Here is a 24,340-nt window from a genome sequence, read left to right as displayed (position 1 = left end):
ATATACACACACACAGAGAAAAAAAGAGACTGCAAAGAAATGTCTCTCATTTTTATGAGACATTATGTTTCATTTTTATGGTTCATGAGTTCATTAAATTGTAATAAACAATATATAGCAGGTAGGTTATGAAATTTTAGTTTGTTTCATTTTCTTTCTCAACATTTTTGTACATTCTAAACATTGTACAATAACTACAATTTTATAATCAGGAAAAATTTACAAAAACAATAACCTGGAGCTTGTTGGCTACTAAGATAATAAAATCATCTGAGGACACAGGAATGGATCTTTCCTGGCACACAGTAAGCACATATTCTGAATGAATGAATGAATGAATGGATACACCCCACTGTAGAGAAGACAACCACAGTTTTGGTTTTCCTTTTCAAATTTATTTATTTATTTATTTATTTTTGGCTGTGTGTTGGATCCTCATTGCTGCACGCGGGCTTTCTCTAGTTGCGGCGAGCAGAGGCTACTTTGAAGTGTGAAGGCTTCTCACTGCATTGGCTTCTCTTGTTGCAGAGTTCGGGCTCTAGGCACATGGGCTTCAGTAGTTGTGGCTCACGGGCTCTAGTGTGCAGGCTCAGTAGTTGTGGCGCATGGGCTTAGTTGCTCCGCGGCATGTGGGATTGTCCTGGACCAGGGCTCAAACCAGTGTCCCCTGCCTTCTTAACCACTGTGTCACCAGGGAAGTCCCAACCACAGTTTTTTAATGTAGGGTTTAATATCATCATTGTGATAAGTATCTGTTAAATGCTTAATATTTTAAAATACATAATTATCTCTATCTCAAAGTCTTTAGGTAATCTTTAAAATCCAGATTATAAAAACTGTACACTACTATTAATTCCATGGATAATAAGGGGAAATGGGTGGGTTAGACTTAATAGGCCTAATTTTCCCATTTTTTTAAACCAAAGTGATTATCAACACAGTGAAACTTAAAGAAAATAAGGAAATAATTTTCATGAGGATTATAGACAAAAGTGTATATGAGAAACCTATATCATTAGACATAGAATTTTATGTTGTAAAACGATTAAGTGAGAATACAGAAAAAGATACTTCCATTTTTAAAACTCTTATACAGAAATGAAACACAGATGACATAATCAACTGTAATATTACAAGTTAGTGAACTAATGAACCATAAAAATGAGAGCAAATAAGAAGGGGAAAAAAATCAACCAGATTTTCCAGAAATTCCTCAGATCTCTCCAAATCTTTCTGATTCCGGAGCCTAAGTTTTTAGCTATTACTCTATGCTTCCTTAGGTTCTGGAATCAGAAAGATTTGGATTCAGATCAGCTCTATTCCTTCAGAGCTGTGTGCCCCTAAAGAACATATTAATTAACTTTTCTAGGCCTCATGTTCCTCATATGTAAAAATTGAGACAACAATGGTACCTAGTTTATACAGTTATGGTGATGATTAAATGAGATTATATATGCAAAGCAGAAAAATGTGTAGCATGATGTTAACACTGGATAACTGTTCACAGCATTTAGTACTATCCTACTAATCTTAGGGCTATAAAAGAACACAACCCAGCAATCAGTAATATGGAAAGCAGAGTACCTCTGCCTGGTCTTTAAAACTTTTAATTCACCAATGCTACACTTAAGAAACCTCTTGTTTGCTGAGTATCTTTAGACTCAGAGAGTTAGGCATTATAATACTTCATCTGCACACCATCCCTGTCCTTGAGTATTCAAGTCTAGCTAGGAAAGAAAATTACTAGCTACTATCAAGAAAAGTGATTTATTTTCCTTAGCCAGAACATACAAAATACTCACAGCTTACTAATTTTGTCTACAAACACAAACACACACACATACAATTTTTTTTTCTGAGAAGCAGCAGTATTTATCCATAGCCTCAAAGTATACCCCCACCAGATAATTAGTAATTACAAAGGATGAAATAATAACTTTACGGTGGAAAAACTTGGCAGATACCACATTAGCCAAATGATCAGAGTTATTAACATTAATAACAAGACAAATCAATAGCATGTGCCTCCTGATGTGACACACGAAAAAGAACACAATATTACTTCTGCGATATTTCTGCCAAAAGTTTATCACCTGAATCTAACCACAAGGAAATATTGGACAAAAATAAACTGAGGGGTTCTACAAAATAATTGGCCTGAGCTCTTAAAAAAAAAGTCAACATCATGGAATACAAAGAAAAAGTCAGGAACGATTTCACACTGAAGGAAATTAAAGAGACATGAAACTAAACACAAACACAATCTTGAATTTTCTTTGCACTGCATTTGCATTTCCCAGGATATTACTGAAATAACTGGCAAAATCCGAATAGGTTCTGCATGAGGTAGGAGTCAATATTAATTACTTCTCATATAAATATCCAACTAACCCAGCTCCATTCACTATAAAGACTGTGCTTCCCCAACTGCTCCACAGTTCTGTCTATGCTATAAATTCAATATCCACATATGTATGGATCTGGTTTGTTTTGTTTTATTTTAACAAGCAAATACAAATTTATTTCTCATCTCCCCTTGATTACACAAGTGATATCATAAAGTACAGATTTAGTGCTCCTGAATTGTTTTTCTTTTAATATTGTATCTGAATGGTGATCTTTCCATATCAGTAAGCAAAGCACTTTCTCAACTTTTCTTCCATCTCTCTCTTTCTCTCTCTCTCCTCTCTCTTCAAGTACATGTCTCAATTTACTTATGTAGGGAATGCAAAGCAGTAGGATATTTGATCACTATGTGGCAAAAAATAAGATTGAATCTCTTCCTTATACCATACATTATGAAAAATTCCAAATAGATTAGAGATCTAACTGTAAAAACTGAAGCCACAGAAATAGAAGAATCATATATCTGATAAAATGTTAATATCCAAACTACATAAAGAACTCATACAACTCAATAGCAAAAAACAATCCAATTAAAAAATGGGCAGAGAATCTGAGTAGATATTTTGCTAAAGAAATACAGATGATGACCAAGTGCATGAAAAGGTGCTCAACATCACTAATCACCAGGGAAATGCAAATCAAAACAACAATGAGATACCACCTCACACCTGTCAGAATGGCTATCATCAAAATGAAAACAAACAACAAGTGCTGGTGAGGATGGGGAGAAAAGGAAAGAAACCCTGGTGCACTGTTGGTGGGACTGTAAATTGGTGAAGGCACTATGAAAAACAATATGAAAGTTCCTCAAAAAATTAAAAAAACAGAACTACTGTATGATCTATCAATTCTACTTCTGGGTGTTTATCTGAAGGAAAGGAAAACACTAACCAGAAAGACATATGCACCCCCATGTTCACTGCAGCATTATTTACAATAGCCAAGACATGGAAACAACTTAAATGTCCATTATTGAGTGAATGGATAAAGAAATTGTGGCATATATATACCATGGGATATTATTCAGCCATAAAAAAGGAAATCCTGCCATTGGTGACAACATGGATGGACCCTGAGGGCATTATGTTAAGTGAAGTAAGTCAGACAGAGTAAAACAATCTCACTTATATGTGGAATCTTAGAAACAAACAAAGAAACTCCTCATAGATACAAAGAACAGACTGGTGATTGCATAGACAGGGGTAGGGGATGGGGATGGGTGAAGATGGTCAAAAGGTACAAACTTCCAGTTATGTAATGTACATATAGGGATGTGATGAGCAGCATGGTGACTACAATTAGTAACACTGTATTGTATATCTGAAAGTTGCTAAGAGAGTAAATCTTAAAAGTTCTCATCACAAGAAAAAATGAATGAATCAATCCTTTTATAACCAGGTAGTGGGAAAAGACCTGAGTCAAAATGGATCAAGTTCCAGAATTAAGTAAAAAAAAAAGATTAATAAATATGACTACCTTAAAAATAAAATTTTCCATGACAAAAAAAATCATACACACACAAAAAAGACATTAGACAATCTGGTGAAATATATTTGCAACTTATCACACAAAGGACTAATATCCACAATCCATAAACATATTTTTTAAGTGAAGAAGAAGAAGACCAACAACTAGATTTAGGGAGTTCACAAAAAGAAGTGCAAATGGACAGAAATGAAAGACATATATCTCTGAATTTTCTTTATTATATAGTTTTTACTTTGGAAAAAATATGTTTTACATAATTAAAATTTAAAAATCAAGGGAAAAAAGGCAATCTTTTCAGAGTTAATAACATTCCATAGTTTGTTTCATTATTATTAAACAAAAATAGAATTATAACAATGATTTTGAAATTTTTGCTTTTTTAATATATCTTTTTTTGCCTTTAAAAATTTTTTTAATTTTATATTGGAGTATAGTTGATTTACAATGTTGTGTTAGTTTCAGGTATACAGCAAAGTGATTCAGTTATACATATACATATATCTATTCTTTTTCAGATTCTTTTCCCATATAGGTTATTACAGAATAGTGAGTAGAGTTCCCTGTGCTATACAGTAGGTCCTTGTTGATTATCTATTTTATATACAGTAGTGTGTATATGTTAATCCCAAACTTCTAATTTAACCCCCCCTTTTAAATGTATCTTATCGATCTTTCCAGCATATACAAACCTACGTTCTATTCTACAGCTGGGCACTATTGCTTTAAATATTGAGGGGGGAAAAAAGAAAACAAATGAGCCTGACTATAAATCAAGCTGATAGCATAACCACACAAGAAAAAGTTACTTCAAATGACTTAGAAATTAGTATTTTGTCTGTACATCCCTAGTGGTATATATTCTAAGGACAAAAAGAAATTATAATTAGTACTAATATTGGTATTTAAAAAAAATAATTGTAGTTATACTGTAGGTTATGCAAATAGTAATGCTGTTATTAATATCACTAGTAACCAAGATTTCCAGAATAAGAGAAAAAAGATGTAAATAACAAAAAAGCTAAGAAACAAAATATAACCTTACAATCTTATGTGTGAATTGCAAACACCAGTAAGAACTCACGATCTTTCTCCTTAAAAAAATATTTCCTAATCCTGTCCACTGGAATGGCCTATAAGCAATAATAGCACAGTAGCTATGGATACCCCTTAGCACCCAGACTGTGATGTCTAAATACCACTTCCCATTAAAAGGAATTATATGGAGAAATGGCTGATTCCAGGTACAGAGTGGAAAATGTACAAAATAAACCCAGGTCAACTTACTGTGTCAGAAAGCAAGGGCATTATCAAAGACTACTTTGATCATGTTGAAGTACAATAGCTAACCTAAAGGGATTCTCACTAACCTAAAAGGAAGCAATCTGCATTGAAAAGAATGTCTGAAATGGGGCTTCCCTGGTGGCGCAGTGGTTAAGAATCCACCTGCCAATGCAGGGGACACGGGTTCGAGCCCTGGTCCAGGAAGATCCCACACTTAGTTGAGATGGAGCAACTAAGCCTGTGCGCCACAACTACTGAGCCTGCACTCTAGAGCCCATGAGCCACAACTACCGAGCCCACACGCCACAGCTACTGAAGCCTGCATGCCCTAGAGCCCATGCTTTGCAACAAGAGGAGCCACCGCAATGAGAAGCCCGCGCACTGCAACGAAGAGTAGCCCCCGCTCATCACAACTAGAGAAAGCCTGCGCACAGCAACGAAGACCCAACGCAGCCAAAAATAAAGAAAGAAAAAGAAAAAAAATTTTTTAAAAGAATGTCTGAAATGGAGTGAAATACATCAAGTATATAAAAATCCATGAGATCATAATAACCACAACTTATCAGTCACCACTGGAAGTTGCTAGGGTATCAACTCATTTCTTTGAAGATTTATAAATAGGGAAGAATTAAGCATTCATCTTGCCAAACTATGTTTCAGGATAACCAAACAGCTGATACTGGGAAAGTTTTTCTTTATAAAAACAACCTAGCTAATAAATCATAAGAAAAATTTTTTTGTGGTTTTTTTAAAATCACTATTTCTCAATACCTAATGAAATACTGGATTTAGGCAAGAATAATCACAGGTTTCAAAAATCATTAGGGGAAAAAAAAATCATTAGGTGAAAGGCTATGGGGAACTTTACAATGACGGGATCAGTCTACGGTTACCCGAACCCACTGATCAATTCTGACATAAAAAGAAAGACTACCAGCCATTATGTGCCTCTATCTGAATGTTTTGTCTGCATAAAAACCAATGAAATTCTTTAAAAGACTTTCTCACTTAGTAGGAATTCCTAGGCAATTTTTACAGAAAGTATAATGGTAAACTGTTTTCAATTTTTATTATATATTTCTGAGTTTCATAAGAAAAATTCACATATTTATAAAGAACTTCAATCCTATTTTTATACTTAACTATTTTTCAAAAACAGTTTTAATTGATTTTAACCTTTCAATAATACTTACTGTGAATTCATCTCTTCTAGTAACTGTGTGAGCTTTCTCCAAGGATTATACTCAGAATCAATGCTGTAAAGCCGCATGTGCAAGGCTAATACATGGAACAACTGATCTAAAAAAATGGAAGAAAAGGTAATTAGAAGGTTCACAAAATTTGTCCAGAACAATATTCAGGCAAAATTTCTAGCTAATTTATAAGGAAATGTTTCCTAACCTTATAATTATAATTCACCAAGTTTAAGTACCAACTACTTCATGCTCTCTTTTAAGGTAAACTCTGAAATATATATCCAAATAAATTGTACTAGAATTTGGACTGTCCTTACACTCAATCTTAATACAGGAATGGTTTGTTTTCTTCATCTCCTGTCAGAGACCTACTTTTCCTTGGCTTTATGCTTCAGGCTTGGTAACTTGTACTTCTCACTATTGTGATCTCCTAACCAAAATTCACTATTATCTTTAATACCCTACTCTGAGTAATATGGACAATAACTTCCATATAAACCACTGTTAGGTGAATATCTTTCTTTACCTAATATTTTCTCCTAAATATTCATTAGATTTAATTGTGACTTCATCATCTTTTGATTCAACATGAAGAAAAAATAATGGAAATAATATTATTTAAGAGGATTATTCTGGCTATTTTCATTTCTTCTACCTAAACCATGACAATAATCTACCAGTCTTAGCTTTCAACAAAATTCTGCTATAACATTTAGAAAGAAAATTTTGTTTAAAAATTTTAAATTATTTGGGGAAAAAATCCTAAATTTTGCTTTCATATCACATGTCCATTTTCTGGTATAAATGACAAGGATCGGACTAAATTATTCTGCCACTAATACTCAAAATATTTGAATTAAAATGAATCAAAATTCACTTTCTAGAAAGTTAGATAATAATTTTTTGACATGTGATTAAAACTAATTCTTAAAAACAGAAAGAAAAAAGCCAAATGACACAAACATATTGTTGTCACTCTCTAAATTAAAATATTCAAAACTAAACAACATTTTGTTTCTCTGAGCAACTGACTTAGAAATTAACTATACTTTAGAATAACTTGAGATCCATCACTATGAGGAGGAGGAGGAGGAGTAATATTAGTGGTGGAAGTAGTTTGGGGAAGTTATTTGTAAGACATGAGAGCTATAAGATGAACAAAATAAATGTTCCACTCTGTGGGGCAGGGTAGAGGAAATGGGACTAACACTCTGTACATACAACTGTTTCAATCTGGTGTCTCTATAACAAACAGAAGAATCTAAATACCTTATCCTGCTTCACCTTCTGTCTATAAGTCAAAGTACAGTTAAGTATAGCTAAAATTTCTTCATCCTATTAATGGTTAACACTAGCTGAGTATTTATTAGTGCCAAGCACTACTTAATAATCACTTTATACGGATTATCTCAATTTATTTTCACAAAAATTCTACCAGGTAGGTAATACTGTTAGCCCCAGTTTTGAGATAAGTTTCCCAAATTTTCAGTTTTTCTAGTAATCTGGTTCCATTGATAACACTAAGAACAAGAGACATTTTTAGCAGAGAAATAACATGATGAAAAATATATTGGTCATTTTAATTTTATTTCAATTCAATTATAAATAAGAGACTTTTTTATGAAGTATATAATTTATAACTTTTAAAAAAGTGTCTAAAACCTAAAAGTGTTAAAAAAAAATAAATCCCTCTAGCAGAAAATATTAAGATTGACTCAAGTTGCAAGTTGAGGAGTTTTGCATTCTTCTTATATAGGTTTTAAGTGAATCAAAGGGCTCTCTTTAATATCTCCTTTCAAGATGAAAGTCAATTAACTTGAAGTTTTGATTTAATCAAAAGCATAGACATTGCAATTTCACTAACCTGTTTTGCACTGAAACCATGGCCAGCATAAAAGTAATGTTATAATCTGCCTACTTTCCTAGCCTTTACCATAATTAAAGAAATACAAATGCTGAAGAAAACTTTTTTTTTATCTTCTTATATTCCCTCATTCTACACATGAGGAAATAGGCCCAGAGAAAGGAAGTACCTTGCCAGGTCACCCTAATATTTACTGGAAAAGCTAAGAACAGAATTCAAGATTTCCTACTTGTTAGTTATTAATACCACTCCAGTTCTCCTTGGGGTTTTTATGATTAAAAGAAAAGTATAAAATTCCTTCTGTAACACACACACCCGTTTCCATTCCTATGAAAAACTGAGATTGTAACCCTGCAGCATCTTCTAAAGCTATTAATACAATAAATAACAAGAGTCTTTGGTATTGGTTTTAACTAGAACTGAAGGATGATAACATATCTAATGACGTACATCTACCTTTCAAAAACAATGCTGGAAACTGCAGATAACTTCAACAGGAAACAGAATAGGCCAAATAACAATCAATACTTTTCACTATGTTTATATAATTCACTGTGTTTTTAAAATTTAGTCTGAGACCTATCAGTAAGAATGAACTCTAATAGTTATTTAGCAACAAAAATATCTTTGAGGGAATTCCCTGGCGGTCCAGTAGTTAGGACACTGCGCTCTCACTGCCAAGGGCCCAGATTTGATGCCTGGTTGGGGAACCAAGATCCTGCATGACACGTGGGATGGCCAAAAAAATTAAAAATGATAATAATAAAATAAATACCATTCTCTAATAAAGGAATCAGGGCTTTAAAAAAAATCTTCTATACTAAACACATATTGACAGTAGCAGATAAGAGGATGAAGAGAATCTTTGATCACATCAAAAAGTTAAAGACTAAAAAATAATAGAAAAATGTATTAAACACCAACTATGTTCATGACATTTTAAAAGTTGAAAAGCAATTATACCAAGAAAGCATATTATTAAAATTTTGAATAATAACAGCAAAAGGAATAGACAAGTTTTTTTGGAATGACACATTTTAAAGTTGTGAAGTTTAGACCTTCATTTATAAAAGGGTTTAGAAATGAGAAACATCATTAACTTATAGATGTGCTGTGATTTCAATAAACAGGCACCACTGCCTAGTAGGACCCAGGAAGTCCTGGATTTGAATCCAAGCTCTGTACTAGCCATGTGTCCTTGGGCAAATTACCTTAGTTTTATTATCTGCAAAACAGGGATAATATCAACTTTCTGGGCTGTTTTAAGTGATAGTAGTTATGGTAATAGCATACATCTGTAGTATGTAGACAGTGTGTTTATATACATGTACATACATGTATGGTTTCTAAGGATAAATTCCAAGTAATAAATTTAATATTTATAAATGAGATAATACAGCTAAATTAGAGATTATGACTACATTAGGTCTCCACATAAAACTACCACTCTATACATAATATTAACATATATTTTTAACCTCTTCTCTCTCCTCCCCTGAACTTTTGGTACCACTCTTCCTTGGTTCTCCCCCAGCTTCTTCTCAATTACTTGTAAGTGTTCTTCTTCCTCTACTGAACTCTAAAAGGTGTCATTCTCCATAAGAAAGGAAAAGGGATCCCTTTCAACCCCTTTCCCTCTCATTCTGCACACGCTACTTCACATAAGTTCAACTTCCACTTCTACCTGTAAGTTTACAATTCACAAATTTCTCTAGCACTTCAGATGTTTGACAGGCACCACAAAGATCAATAGATCCAAAACTAAATTGATTATATAGCCCAGCCTAGCTCCAATATTCATTTCCTCTTATAATTCCATCTGAGTGAATGACATCACTGCCCATGCAAACATCCAAGGAAGAAACTGGGAGTCATCTCCCACATTCTTGCCCTCCATAGCCAGTGGATTACCAATCCTATTGGTTCTGCCTCCTACGACCCCTCTTCTACTCTACTCCACCCCTACATCATTTCTCAATTAGGTTACTCAACAGTGTCCTCATCCAGTTTTATGTCTTTTGTTTCACCCCCTTCCAATTCCTGTAAACAATAAATCTATTTATATTATCTCATAAATGGTTGGTGAACCACTGAAAGAACAGGCATAGAAAGCGCTTCATGAGATAACCCCTATCTTCTTTTTCTGGTTTATTATTTAACCTCCTTTCCTCCCTTTACTTTAGCAACTATTCCCTAATGTGTCATATGGTCTCACTTTGTCTTTGCAAGATGTTCTCTCAGCCTAGAACAGCATCTTCTTGTTCTCCAAGCAAACCTGATTCATCTTTCAAGAGCCAGTTCAAGTGCTCCTCTGTAAATTTTTCTCTAATACCACACCTGAGACAGATGTGATCATCCCTTGCTTTAGGCATTCTCTACACTTGAGTTACCTTTATTTTAGCACTTCTCATACAGCCCTGTAATTATTTTTCACATTTTCCTCTCCTATGAGACGGTGAAATCTCTCTGAAAAAGACAACTGTTTCTTTTCCTCTTTGTAATTCCCAGGCTAGCACAGTGCTTGACATTTAATAGGATTTTTTTAAGCATGCTGAATATTGTATGAATATGTCAACAATCCTATTTTTTAAAATCATATAATATAAGCCTAAAATTCATGATGGATTTATACTCTTCCTTTTCTGCTGTAATGACATACTGGCTTAGTAACCAAGAAAGAGGCCACTTAACTAGCCCTAATTTCACTGCCCCAAAGAAAGTGACCTCTCAACTCTAACTACTAAAGTAGTGCTTGACTTACTTGCTCCCACTATCTTCTTCCCCATGTTGGTTGCCGTGACAACTCACCTGGGACAATGAGCTCTATTTTCTGCAATGCCTAATCAAATTCTTTACAGCCGGGACAAGTCTAAGGTATTATAATGTACTTAATCACAAGAGAAACATATCATTACTAAAACAGAAAACACCATTGAAAGACTGATTTGTCGTTGAAAAAAACCAAAGATTTAAATATAAGAACTCTTAGCTGGAACAAAAAGGTAAGATTTAGCAATCTCTTCTATCTGTATCAATATTAAAGTAAGACTATTATACCAAAAAAATCTATAAAATAAAAACATAACTCCAATTTTATTGTAAAATTAAGAGTTTTACACATATGGCTATGAATACCATATACACACATGAAATACCGTTATGCCAATTTTTATGACTTGGGGAGTATCCACTTAAGGAGATGGAACACAAAGTTGTTACATATGCTTTTGTTATATGTTATATGTTTTTCATAACATATTTTTCAAAAATGCTTTCGAAACAGATGTTTACTGAGCTCAGTACCAGGTTGGAAATTCTGTGTCTCCATCAGTCATTTCTAAACATATAAGAGTTCTAAACAGGCAGATTATTTCTTAGTATAACACTCATACTGGTCATTAAGACAGAAATACATATTAAAGGAAAGACTTATCCTAAAGACTTTTATAAACTGGTTCTGTCTAAAATTGTACCACTGTTAAAATTTACCTAAGGCAAACTTAACTGGGTCTGCATTTCCAGATCATTCAAACTCTTAGTTCTATCAGTGCAGTTATCACTGATTGAATACTTGTCAATGAAAAAAATTTCAACCTGCCAAATGACTCTCTAAATTACCATGAAAACAAATTTCAATTTCTCTATAACTTATTAATAATCAAAGTAAGGAAATGGTTCTGACCCATTTATCCTAGGGTGAATATAATTGGTGTGGATATACACTCTCACAGCAGAGTCAGCTTCCCCGGTTCCTCTACACAGTCCTGAGAAATTACCTGTGGAAAGATGGAGAGAACTCCCAAGTGAGAACCTGAAAACTTTTTTCAGCTCCTGCTGAAAAAAGGAGCTGCCCTGCCCTAAGCCAAGCAAGATCTCAGGACCCCTACGCCCTGACAGTGGAAATTATTATCTGTGGAACTTACTTCCTGGAATAACCACACCATTAACACAGGAAGGCCTAGCTACCTGGGCCACAAAGCACAGGACCTGCAGAAAAACTTTAAAGAATAGCTGAAGCCACTCTTCTTAGCTCAAAATCTTAAACCACACCTCTAACCCAGGCCACCCCAAATTAACAATGTATTTTGTTCCCAATAAGTAAGTTATATCAGTCTTTGGGAATAAATCCCATTCTGTCCTTCTAACCCCATCTTTTAACAGGTCAAACTTCAGGTTTGTTAAGTGCTTTAAAAAAAAAAAAAAAAAGACTAGGCTGAAAATTAACTTTTATCTTGCTTCTGGTCTCCTTACCCACCCCCAATTTGATGATGATAGTATTGAAGTAGTAGAAACAGTAATGTTGAGATTTACAGTCTATGAAGACTTGAACACACATTGTAAAACTGAGTTCTTACAAGAATCCTCTGGTTGGATACTATGAAAAACAGAATCCATGAGATTAAATAAGCTTGCCATTAAACTATCTGCCCACTCATGAAGAGTGGAGTCTGAAGGCAATTTCTACATTTTTATATTAATTTATGTACTTTGACCACTATAATAATTTGGTGGCCAAATTTTCTTCTTGTTATGGAGTAACAAAAAGAATAGAACAAAAGTTGTGATCCGACCTATTTGTAGAATTCAGTTTTTTAAATCTGAAAAGGACCTTACTAAGCCATGGATATCAGAATTTTACCACTGTTAAAGAATAAGATTAGACTACTTAATAGCAATTTTGTGATATTAAACAATATCTTTATGAAGCCTTACTGCAGGGTGAAATTAACATCAAAATAATTGTCTCTAACTCTGAATTCTCCAAAAATCCATTCTTTGAGCAACTAAAACGACTTTGAGCTGCATGCTGCATGCACACATCTAAGCTGGATTGCTTTCTATGAATAACAAACACAGGGGGCAGTTTTCCACTGTGTGCATCATTTCTTGAAAAGATCATATATTATGTCAAAATTAAATTAAAGCACCTTAAATGAAAATGTCAAAGCAAGGGTTTGCCTCAACCTTTCTCGACTAAAGTCCAATTTTTATCTCTATAAAATCATGAAATCCATTTGTGATATGAACTTTGGCTCCTTAGTTAAACTACAGTAATAAGCAGAAAGCTCAAAGATATAGAAAGAGGTTGATCTAACTAAAGATAATTTTAAAAAAATTATCCTCCAATATTAATAATTTATCAGTGACACCTCTTCCTCCCACCCCCACCCCAGCCACTGGTTTCAACAATTTCTGCTTGAGAAATACACTAAGAATATCATGGCAAAAAGTGTTGAAAGCCTGTGAACTTCACTGGAATCTATGGCATTCCATGTCTATTTTCAAATCACTTGAATGAAGAAATTGAGTAACTTTAATAAAATATTCTTAATAAAAAGTTATGCCTTCAATTTTTGCATCTGCTTTGTCCTACATCTGTTGCTAACCAAGTTGGTGGTACTTATCAGTATATATGCCAATTTGTAACAAAAACTCCAAATTCACTCATCTTTCAAAACCTTGTTCAAATGCCACGTCCTCCAAAAGCTTCACTGATTTTACAAGCTAGATATGATCCCAAACCTCCAAATTTTCTAGAACTCTATCCATACCCCACTTTAGAACTTAACACTTTCTATCTTACAATAAATTATCTAGAATCAGTCTTATCTGCTGAATACAAGGTCCTTAGTGCCTGACCTTCCAGTGAATAAAGAGGAGGTCCACAGCTCGGACCTTGGAATAAGGAGCAGAGCTGCATGTGGAAGCTCATGAGATGGCTCCCACCGGGGGCAAGGGGGAACCAGCCAGCAAACTGGTGAAAAATAAAGGAGAACCAACTGGTGTCCAAGGAAGAAGGAAGGAGGACTTGAGAAGATGTCTGAAGGAGTGGCCCAAAACAAAAACAGAATTCACAGTGAAAGGCTGGCAAAAGAAAATAGGCAAGATAACAGGAAGGATAGCATGGGAGATGCTGGAAATATCCCAAGGCAACAGTGTGCAGTAGGATATCTGTGACTAAGCCCAGGGGTGAAAGTTTTTAAAGGTTCTGCATCTTTTGGGACACTTAAGGGCAAGAGATATGTCTTACATAACTAAATTTAATGTCAGAGAACTGGGTTCAATTGCAAGCTTTGACATTTTCCAACTATATGACTTGGCAATGCAATCACTCTGAACTCCAGCTTCCTTTTCTATGAAAAAGAGATAACACCTATTTAACATGGTCATTCTAAAGACTAAATAATTTATGTGAAAGTACTTTATAAACTTTAAAACTAAAAACGTAAGGTATTATTAAAATACCATAGTATGCTGCTATGTGAATTAATTCTGCTTTTTTTTTTTTGCCGTACGCGGTTCTCACTGTTGTGGCCTCTCCCGTTGTGGAGCACACAGGCTCTGGACGCACAGGCTCAGCGGCCATGGCTCACGGGCCCAGCCGTTCCGCGGCATGTGGGATCTTCCCGGACCGGGGCATGAACCCGTGTCCCCTGCATCGGCAGGCGGACTCTCAACCACTGCGCCACCAGGGAAGCCCGATTTTGCTCATTTTTTACTGTGGAAAATTTCCCAGACATATATTTATGAATGAACTTTTACTCTGATTGGATACTGGTCATTTTATCTCAATACTTCAAAAATGTGTTTGAATATGGAAGTGCTGAATGGCGTTATTCCACGACAATTTGATTTCTCAGTATAAATTTGGCCAGTAATATTTTCTGCTTTTATTGTTGTAAATAGGTCAATCTTGTGCCCTGCCCCGCCCCCACAGTGTGTGTGTGTGTGTGTGTGTGTGTGTGTGTGTGTGCATCCATAATTATCTATCGGGCATTACACAAGCCATTCAAGACAAAATTTATTAAATTTTTTTTTTTTTTTTTTTTTTTTTTTTGCGGTACGCGGGCCTCTCACTGTTGTGGCCTCTCCCGTTGCGGAGCACAGGCTCCGGACGCGCAGGCTCAGCGGCCATGGCTCACGGGCCCAGCCGCTCCGCGGCATATGGGACCCTCCCGGACCGGGGCACGAACCCGTATCCCCTGGCATCGGCAGGCGGACTCTCAACCACTGCGCCACCAGGGAGGCCCGAAAATTTATTAAATTTTTTCTCGACTAAACTAAACTTCAATTTCATCAGGAATTTGTGATGGACCATTACTCCAAAAGTGTAACTTCCGTTATCATTTCCTTAATTAGTGGAGCATTTTCTCATTCTCTTTCACCAAAATATTATGAAAAAGAGAAAAGACATTTTAAAAATGATATATTTAAGAGGCCGTAGAAAGTAATGAATGGGAAAAGGAAAATACTGATTTATGAATAGAGTCTAGAGAAAAAGAAATTTTTGTTTACTAATACCATTAGAGTTCTACTGGTAAATGAAAAAAATGAGATATTTGATCTAAGATCCTATGAAACACCTTCAATATGCTCTTGCATTAAACTTAAATTAGGTTTGAGTTAGGCTTCAGTAATTAAATACATTAACTTTATACACTTGCAAAATAGTGGGATTTTATAGAACATATAACATTCTGCATACATGATTTATGGAGCTCTTTTATAAATAATTAGGATAAATAATGCATAAGTAACTGAACAATACATCATATGAAAACTAAAATCAAAAAAATCATGTACAACCTAAATATATAAAATTTTTTATTTGTCAATCATACCTCAATGAAGCTGGAGGGAAAAAGAACTAATATAACTGATAAGGAAAAAAAGAAAACTAAAAACAGTATTAACTTATATTTAGGATAAGCTTCATCACAACCTCTTCTATACTGGCACATTGAAATCTCTTATTCACTAAAGGGGAAAATAAAAAGAAACAAAAGTCTGGAAGTAACTATCAATTTAATAATTTAAATTAAAATTGAGGGTGATAACTGAAGTGGCTGCTGCTAGACTTTTACTACTATTTTTAGCATTCTGGTTAAGTTCATCATTTATAAGCCTCTGTATAAATTTAAGTACCTCAGAGGGGGGAAAAAGTAGCTTTCTAGCATAAAACTAAAATTCCTTTACTAAACACTTTCTAACATAACAGTTTCTGGAATATTATCAGCCGATGCCAAACAACAAATTAACAAGAAAGAATAATTTATGGAAGTGAAATTATAGTTTCTGCCAATTCAAACAGACTAGAAGCTAAAACTCCTATTTATCAACAACTTTTATAAAACATACTATATCACTGGGTACAAGTAGGGTTTAAGTACGTACATCAAGGGGTCAAGTAAATACTGAATACTCAGTAAAAAAATAAATTCCAAAACCTTAAATTTCCAAGAACAAAGTGATAACACAAAATAAAATATCAAAATCTAGTACAACTAGTAAGAATTTTAAAAGTAACTTAGTTAAATTTCACATAAGTTCGTATCTTTTTTTTTTTTTTGCGGTACGCGGGCCTCTCACCGCTGTGGCCTCTCCCGCTGCGGAGCACAGGCTCCGGACACGCAGGCCCAGCGGCCACGGCCCAAGGGCCCAGCCACTCCGCGGCATGCGGGATCCCCCCAGACCGGGGCATGAACCCGCGTCCCCCGCATCGGCTTGCGGACCCCCAACCACTGCACCATCAGGGAAGCCCAAGTTCATATCTTTATGTTAGAAATTTCAAGGTGTTTTTGATCAGTCTTTTGCTCTGAAGTCATTCCAAAATTACATATATATCTTCTTAAAATAATAACACGTATTTTTGAAAAACTAATATATATTGATAATTTTAAATAATTACTAATATTTTTAGCATTTAAGAAAATATATTCATTTTTCAAAATACATCATGTTTTAAACAATTTTTATTTCCCATATCAATCACATTAGGAAATATTTTAACTCCATTGATTTGGGACCAATAATTAACTGTACATGACATTAAATAATATTACCCCTAGTATTCACATTAATTCTCTAAACAATGACTACACAGTGATAGCATCAAAACCATGCTCATGAAAAATCTACTTTAAGTTCCAAATGATACTTCTCAGAAATATACCCTTACAAAAAGTACTGAAGAATCATGCTCAGTTTACAATATAAAGCATATTCGTAAATAAAAGTAAACATATACAATTTTTATACATTTTAATACATTTGTGCACATCAAAATACAGTACGAATGCCTTCACTGATTAACAGCAGCTATTTATATAGAAATCTGTAGGTGACACGAATTGTCTTTATAAAAATTTTCTTAAGTCCAGACAACATAAAAATTCTTTAAAAGAATTTAAGTTTGAGGAAAATTTTTTATCGTTGAGAATAATACACTGTTTTAATTTTGAACCAACATAATTCTGATTAATTACTATGACATTTATTTACTGACTAATCATAGTATAGAAAGAGCTAAATGTTCATGATTCTTCTAAGATTAACCATTTAAAGCATATAATCACTAATAAAATTGATTATACAAAACATAAAAAGAATTTGAAAATACATCAAAAGACCACTTTGCCTATATATGCTTTCAAAATGAAATAATCAGAAATTTTTTAAAATTTAGCACTGCTTAAGACTTACTTAAACAAGACCTTTTACCAGCTGTGCTTGCACCACCTGAACATAAATTCCCTCCTCGATGAATTAATTCAAGTTCCAAATTGGTTCTGTAAGCAAAGCATTAAAAAATATCTTAGTCAATAGACTGAAGTAATACTTTTTGTTTTATTGATATGCCTGAATAAAACTAAAGTTCTTCAACTTTATTATTTGAAAAATTATAGTTTATGCAATATCAATAATAATCATATTTTATCTGATTTTAGAAAGTTAAAAGGGGAACAGTTTATCTACCCTTACTTATATGTTCATATTTATACCTGCAAAACTGCACACATCACAGTGTAATTGTTGCAAAATCCCAGATGTTGGCAAATACTAAAAACTAGGCCTTAAGGAAAAAAACTGCAACACATTTCAAAAACCCACATATGAATCTGATGAAAGAATCTGTACTCTGGCAGCCACTGATTAGGTGGTTACTGGCATATAACACACAAGGGCATACCAATTTTTCTATCAGAGAAATGGTTATCACTCACTGGAGCTTAGATGGCATCTAGAAACCAATATTAAGAAACAAAATCACTAACATCAAAGTGGCTATAAACAACACATATAATTAAACAGCAGTCTCCTTTATAGACTTCTAAAATTACAGTTTTAATAAAATACATTGTATAACTATTAACACTGCTAAACAACAATATTGTTCATATAGATTTGAAATTATATTTAGCGATTATTAGTTTACAGAATAGCAATAATTAGTAAACTGACATTTCAAAGATCAAATTGATGCAGAATCTAAAGATTTACTCAAAAGCAGTAACAGCAAAATAGCCAATAAATTTTGACAAAATAATAAATGAAAATTCTGAGTGACTGTGTGTATTTTTATTTCAACAGTATTAATAAACTTAAACACACCTTTATTTGCCACAACTAAAACTGAATAAACTAGTTTATATCCAAGATATGTATATATGGCACTAATAGTGAGATATCCCCCATCTTAAAAATAAATAAATAAAAGGCAACATTTCAAGTTTACTCTTTGCAAGTGAATTCAGGAAAGAACAGAACCCTATTTTATTTAAAACAAAACATTTTGAGTTGGTTTTGCTTGTATTTTGAACACAGAATGTTTTGAAATGTTATTTTCATATATTTACTTATAAATGCAAACTGTTAAAAATACTAATATTTCTAAATCTGTATATTTGCCACCCATTTCTAAAGGAATGCTTTAATCCTCTCTACTCAGGAGGGAGAAAAAGCAATTTAACATTGATAATGTTCCTGCTCAGAGCTCCATCTGGTTGCTGCTGATAAGGGCATCTGTGTGACAAGGGAATTTTCCACCCTTCAGGTGATTTGCATTGCTCACTGAACTTCTAAAAACCTACCAGCAAGGAAGCAGGGACAAGGATTTCATATTAGTGGACAGAAAGCGAGCGGAGACCAGCATGTGTTCCTTCATCAAGGGAATATAAATGAGATCAATACATTTTGTTTTCACAAATCTTCTGTTGCCTAATCTGTAGAAAAAAATTAATGGCTATATTCTCTTATAAAAACTAAGATTTCCTAGATAGTACTTTTAAAAGAGCTAACCAGAAATGCGATTAATTCTTACAAATGAACGTCAGAACCAGAATGTCAACTTTTATTTCAGCATAATTTGCAAAAATTCATTAAAATATAAATACAATAACAAGTCTATTTATTTAATCATCAAATAAGATACTTTAAAGGATGATAAACATGTTACCAGAAATTTGATTTTAACGAATACTTGAAGGAAAACTACCAAATGTAATTATTTACTTCAGATTATGGTTGGAAGATCTCCTGTACAACATTCCTTCTGAGTTAAAAAAACAAAACTACCTATCCAAAGGGTTCGTATAATATGTAGGATTTAAAAAATCAATATGTCAGAAGCCCTAGCCATCAGCTTCTCCTTATTTAATTTATAACAAAATTGGCCCTTTAAGTCTTGCTAGAGAAAAGAACACACAAATGTGTCACATGCCCCATGTCTGCTTTTCCCTCCCTCACTGTTGAAAATCGTAACGCAATATTCTGTTTCTGCCCTCCTGAATGGATGATATAAAAATTAAGATGTATTGGGAGCAGAAGTTTTCCAAGCCTTTTTGTTCTTGGAGAAAAGTAGACTCAACTTTCTATATTTTCTAACACAAACACATTCAAATTAGTTTGGATGGGGAATAAAAAAGAAGAGAAAATCTCTACATTTGAAAGAAAGATTGCTTAAAGCCTATCATGGTGGCCACCTAGATACACCCATATAAAAACTCCTCCAACTATGCTCCAGTTTCTTTTTGCTTGACCAAGTATGCCTTCTACACCTCGTTTGGCACTAACTCATATTTTTAGAGCTATAATTTGAAAAACAAACGTGTGTATAAACACACACACACACAGAGACTCAAACACATACTCGTATAGTGTGGGTTCAAGGCCTGAGCCTACCCCTACTAGATGACCAATTAATTCAATTTCTCAGAGAAGAAAAGATCTTCATCCATACCATGGCCTGGCCTATATTATCGAACACTCGGCTCAAGCTCTAACTCCTCCAAGAGTTAGGGAGAACTAACTCCCTTTTCTTGGAACAGGAAAGAAGCGCTTCTACACACTTTATATTTCAATTTGCTCATCTTCCCTTTTGAAGTTCTACAGCACTTTCTCAATATGATATATCTATTTAAAATATACGTATTTTTAAAATATTTATATTTTAAAATATTTTATACATTTAAAAAATTATATTGTTTTATACAGATTGATGTATATTAGTTTTGTCTCTCCAACTAAACTGTAAATTCCTAGAGACCAGGGACCATTTCAGATGCAGCTTCTATATTCCTGATGGTACCTAGCAAAGTGTTCAAACAATTCCCAGGACCTGAACACCTCTTTGTTTTGATATGTAGCCAGTGATAAGATTCTCTAATCCCTGCAGTTTATTATCATTATCTTGTTGACCCTTCCTTTAGTTTTAAAAATGATTCATTATTTGGTGTTTTAGCAAGCATTCTTCTTATTTCAAACATAATTAGTTTATAAAGTTTAAACTTATAATGCAACTAATGTATAAAGCAAGTTGCATTCACTCTACTGAACAGTTTACCCACTTATGACTTAAAGATGTCTCTCCATCTACATCTCAGTTACTCACATTTCACCTTCTTTCCATTTCCATGTTTCTCACATATACAGGCTAAGTGCTACTTACTAATAACTCTAGGCTATATATAACTTGGGTCCAAAATCTTTGGAGAAATCAATTACTCAAATTAGTGTGATTCATTGTTTCAATAATGAAATAATGAATTGGCATTGAAGTGAAAAAAGCTTTCTTCTCCAAAATTAATTTTCCATAATCCATTTGAATGACTGATATTTGCAATAGAATGTTTTTTGGAAATACATTAAAACTTGAATATAGTAATTTTGATTAATTTTAATGCAACAAAAAGAGATCATTCCAACAATTTCTTCTTTGCTGCCCTCAGAAAATCCTCCAAGGCTTCACCTTGCAAATAAAATTAAAAACAAAGAGATACATATTGTCCTACCAAAAAATAAAAAATAGCTCAAAAAAAATTATTAAAGGACACAGCTTTACACGCTAGTTACCCACTAGAAATATTTTGTTTCTAAACATCAAAAAATTTAAGCTCCCCAAAGAGCAAACAAAATTACTTATTCAGCTGGGAGAAATTCAGTACTGGGAAACCAGGGTTGTAGCCCATTCAAATTACTAATGTCAAATACAAATACATTTGCACGTTCTAAGGAACTATACATTTAAGAATCACAACATTTAATTCAGAAGTTAAATAAATGAAATTAATTTTATTTCTAAATATTTTACTAACTTAACCATTTTAAATACTGCTAAATATTTCAATGACTACCTTTTAGGCATAAAAATGATCATAATCTGTAATCATAAGTATTTAATGAAATAAGGTTATATGCCAGGCAGAAGATTACTGTAAAGACCTGGTTTCCTACCTTGAAAAAGTTACATCTTATTCAAATAGAATACACATGCTTTTCCCCTTTAACTCATGTTTTTGTTAATTTTTGAGTCAATTTGTTTTTTGTGTTTCTTTTTAATGATTAAGTAAAACTTAGAGAAGGCATGCAATTTCACTGTGAGAACACTGCAATGGCCTGGGTAATTTTAACCAAGGATAAGGTTTTTAAAGGTTATATACTTTCACTTTTGGAATCATTATATTGTTGCTTTAGAGTTTACCACTAAGGATCAGAGAAAGATGGGAGGATGGGAGAGCATATTTTCTCCACTTCTCTATATACACCCTTAGTAAATAACATTTGACATCTGTCCCTGCTTCTATATAAAAGAGAAAAGCAAAAATATGTTGATTCAAAAAGTCTCCCATTATCACAGCAAGCTTTCTATAAATATTTCTATTAAAAATTATATATATATATTCTAAAATTATTTATATATTTAAACAAAGAAATAGGAATCCAAAACTTCTACCAAACTAAATTAAAATCAAATTATTTGATTTATCATACTACAGCAAAATTCCATGCACAGATCATTCCCATTCAACCAGGATTTTCTTATAAGGTCAATCCTAATAAAATCAAAGGCATAAATGCACAAGTGGCATAAATATGAGTGTGTATATATACATGCATTGAGTTGATCTACATCCATGTCACTTTTCTACATTATTACCATAATATTGTACAGAACTTTATGAAACCTTGAAACCTGGCAAAATTAAATTATATTCAATTTAGTTTTCACATAAAGTATATTTTATTGCAAGTATGTAATTGGTAACTCTTCAGAGACAAAATGTCAAATTAACTGTTATATCTTCCCCCAAAGCATTCTAGATAAATAACAATAGCCTAGGAATACACAGACTAGATAGTTACTTCCCAATCCATTAGATCCTTTTACATCAATCCATGTCCAGCACTTGCATTCTTAGACCAAAAACTAATGTTTCCTTATCCTGAGGTCTAACTTGCTTGCTGCAATTTTCTTAAGTCTGGTTCCATTTTTCCTGGGTTCAAAAGAGTACATAGTTCATTCACTCTTTTGTTACCCTCTGTTCCAGGAATGGGACAGAGAGAATGGTCATGATGAACTTCATGTATATATGACTTATAAAAGCTGAACTAAGGAGAGGAAAAAGGAGAACAGTAATTGAAAGAATACTATACCTCAGCTCAAGAAATCTGAGTTCTAGTCCTACTCTACCACTAATATGTTGCATGACTTCAAGTCACGTTATTTCTCTAAATCTTACCTATTACAATACTACTTGAACAAAATACAAAGTATGCTTCTAGAGATATCCAGGGGTCTACAATATCAGATCTGGCAGAATGTGTTTACAATTGTGCCTGCTTCTCTCCTATCTTTTTTTTTTTTTACAGTTCTCCATTTTCATTCAATTAAGTTTTCTAAAATTCCTATTTGGAATTATTTCTTAGGTATTGAACACCTACTCAGTAGATTAGACTATTTCTACCTAATGTGAAAGATGAGAAGCATTTACCTCTGTTTTCTTGAGACTGGTAGCTACTCACAGAAGTTTAGAACATGCCTGATCTCGTTTCCTCTCCTTTATCTGATTTTCTAAACCACCTATAGTCTTCTAGGACTTTACGAGATCTTGCATGAGCTTAAAACAAACAAAGTAAGTTCTTCTTACTGTTCTTATTTTTTTTTATAAATTAGAAGTATTTAACATATTACAATGTTTTAGTTCTTAGTATTATTACTTTTTTGACAGAGCTTAAACAGTGATTTCTTAACAACACCCTTCATATATAATACTCACATGCTTTGACGTAGACATCTGTCCCAAATGTTAATAATATACTTTTCCTCATATATCCTATAATGCTTATTAATACCTAAACCAATATTCCATTAAAATAAAAACTCCTCAGAAAAATGAAGGAAAACTCTACTTTTACAGACCTTCTAGGAAGTTCTAAAACTAGCCATAATTTCAACCAACATTAAAAATATGCAACCTTTTTTCAAATAAATATGAATGAGAAATAAAATAAACTATTAACATTAAGTAAATATAAAAGTATATACTATGTATACCTACCTAGCAACAGAATACATAAAGAGAAAATCATTATCTGGTGAGCCTGGAGTCTTGCTATAGTCTCTATATTTCTTCTGAGTGGTATTTTTGATATCTTTCATTACAGATTCCATTTCTTTACTTAAGTTGGTTTCTGACTGTAAAAAACACAAACATACATATAAAGTTTATGTATATTCATTTTCCCTAATAAGAGTCTAACACTACATTGTTTATCATATGAGCACACTAGGAAGTTAAGGTTTAAAAGTCAAAACAGATGTACATTAGCTATGCACTATAAATATATTGAGTGCACAAAGATAAAACAGATCAAGAGGCATTTTCTCTTATTTTAGGGACCTTTTATTCTAATTTTATATTGTGATCCAACAATGAATTAACCACACAAACTATATTCTAAACAAATTAGTATATGTCATTAAAATATCTTAGAATAGCTTCCATGCTTATAAAAAATCTTTCATTTAAGTTCATTTTTTCAAGAT

General features: G+C 33.3%; 1 protein-coding gene across 1 annotated transcript in view; it reads right to left on the bottom strand.

The window, feature by feature from the left end:
- The window catches only part of UBR3 (ubiquitin protein ligase E3 component n-recognin 3), a gene marked incomplete at both ends in the record, with an annotated part of 236,220 nt that overhangs the window by 34,185 nt on the left and 177,695 nt on the right, over window positions 1–24,340 (bottom strand). Inside the window, 3 exon segments of the mRNA XM_079709824.1 lie at window positions 6,369–6,474; window positions 17,719–17,804; window positions 23,853–23,989. Coding sequence (XP_079565950.1) covers window positions 6,369–6,474; window positions 17,719–17,804; window positions 23,853–23,989 — 329 coding nt within the window.

This window comes from Hyperoodon ampullatus (assembly GCF_949752795.1).
Source record: "Hyperoodon ampullatus genome assembly, chromosome: 8".
NCBI classification, from domain to species: domain Eukaryota; kingdom Metazoa; phylum Chordata; class Mammalia; order Artiodactyla; family Ziphiidae; genus Hyperoodon; species Hyperoodon ampullatus.
Note: the sequence above shows the minus strand (reverse complement) of the source record. Positions and strands in the feature narration are given on the sequence as shown.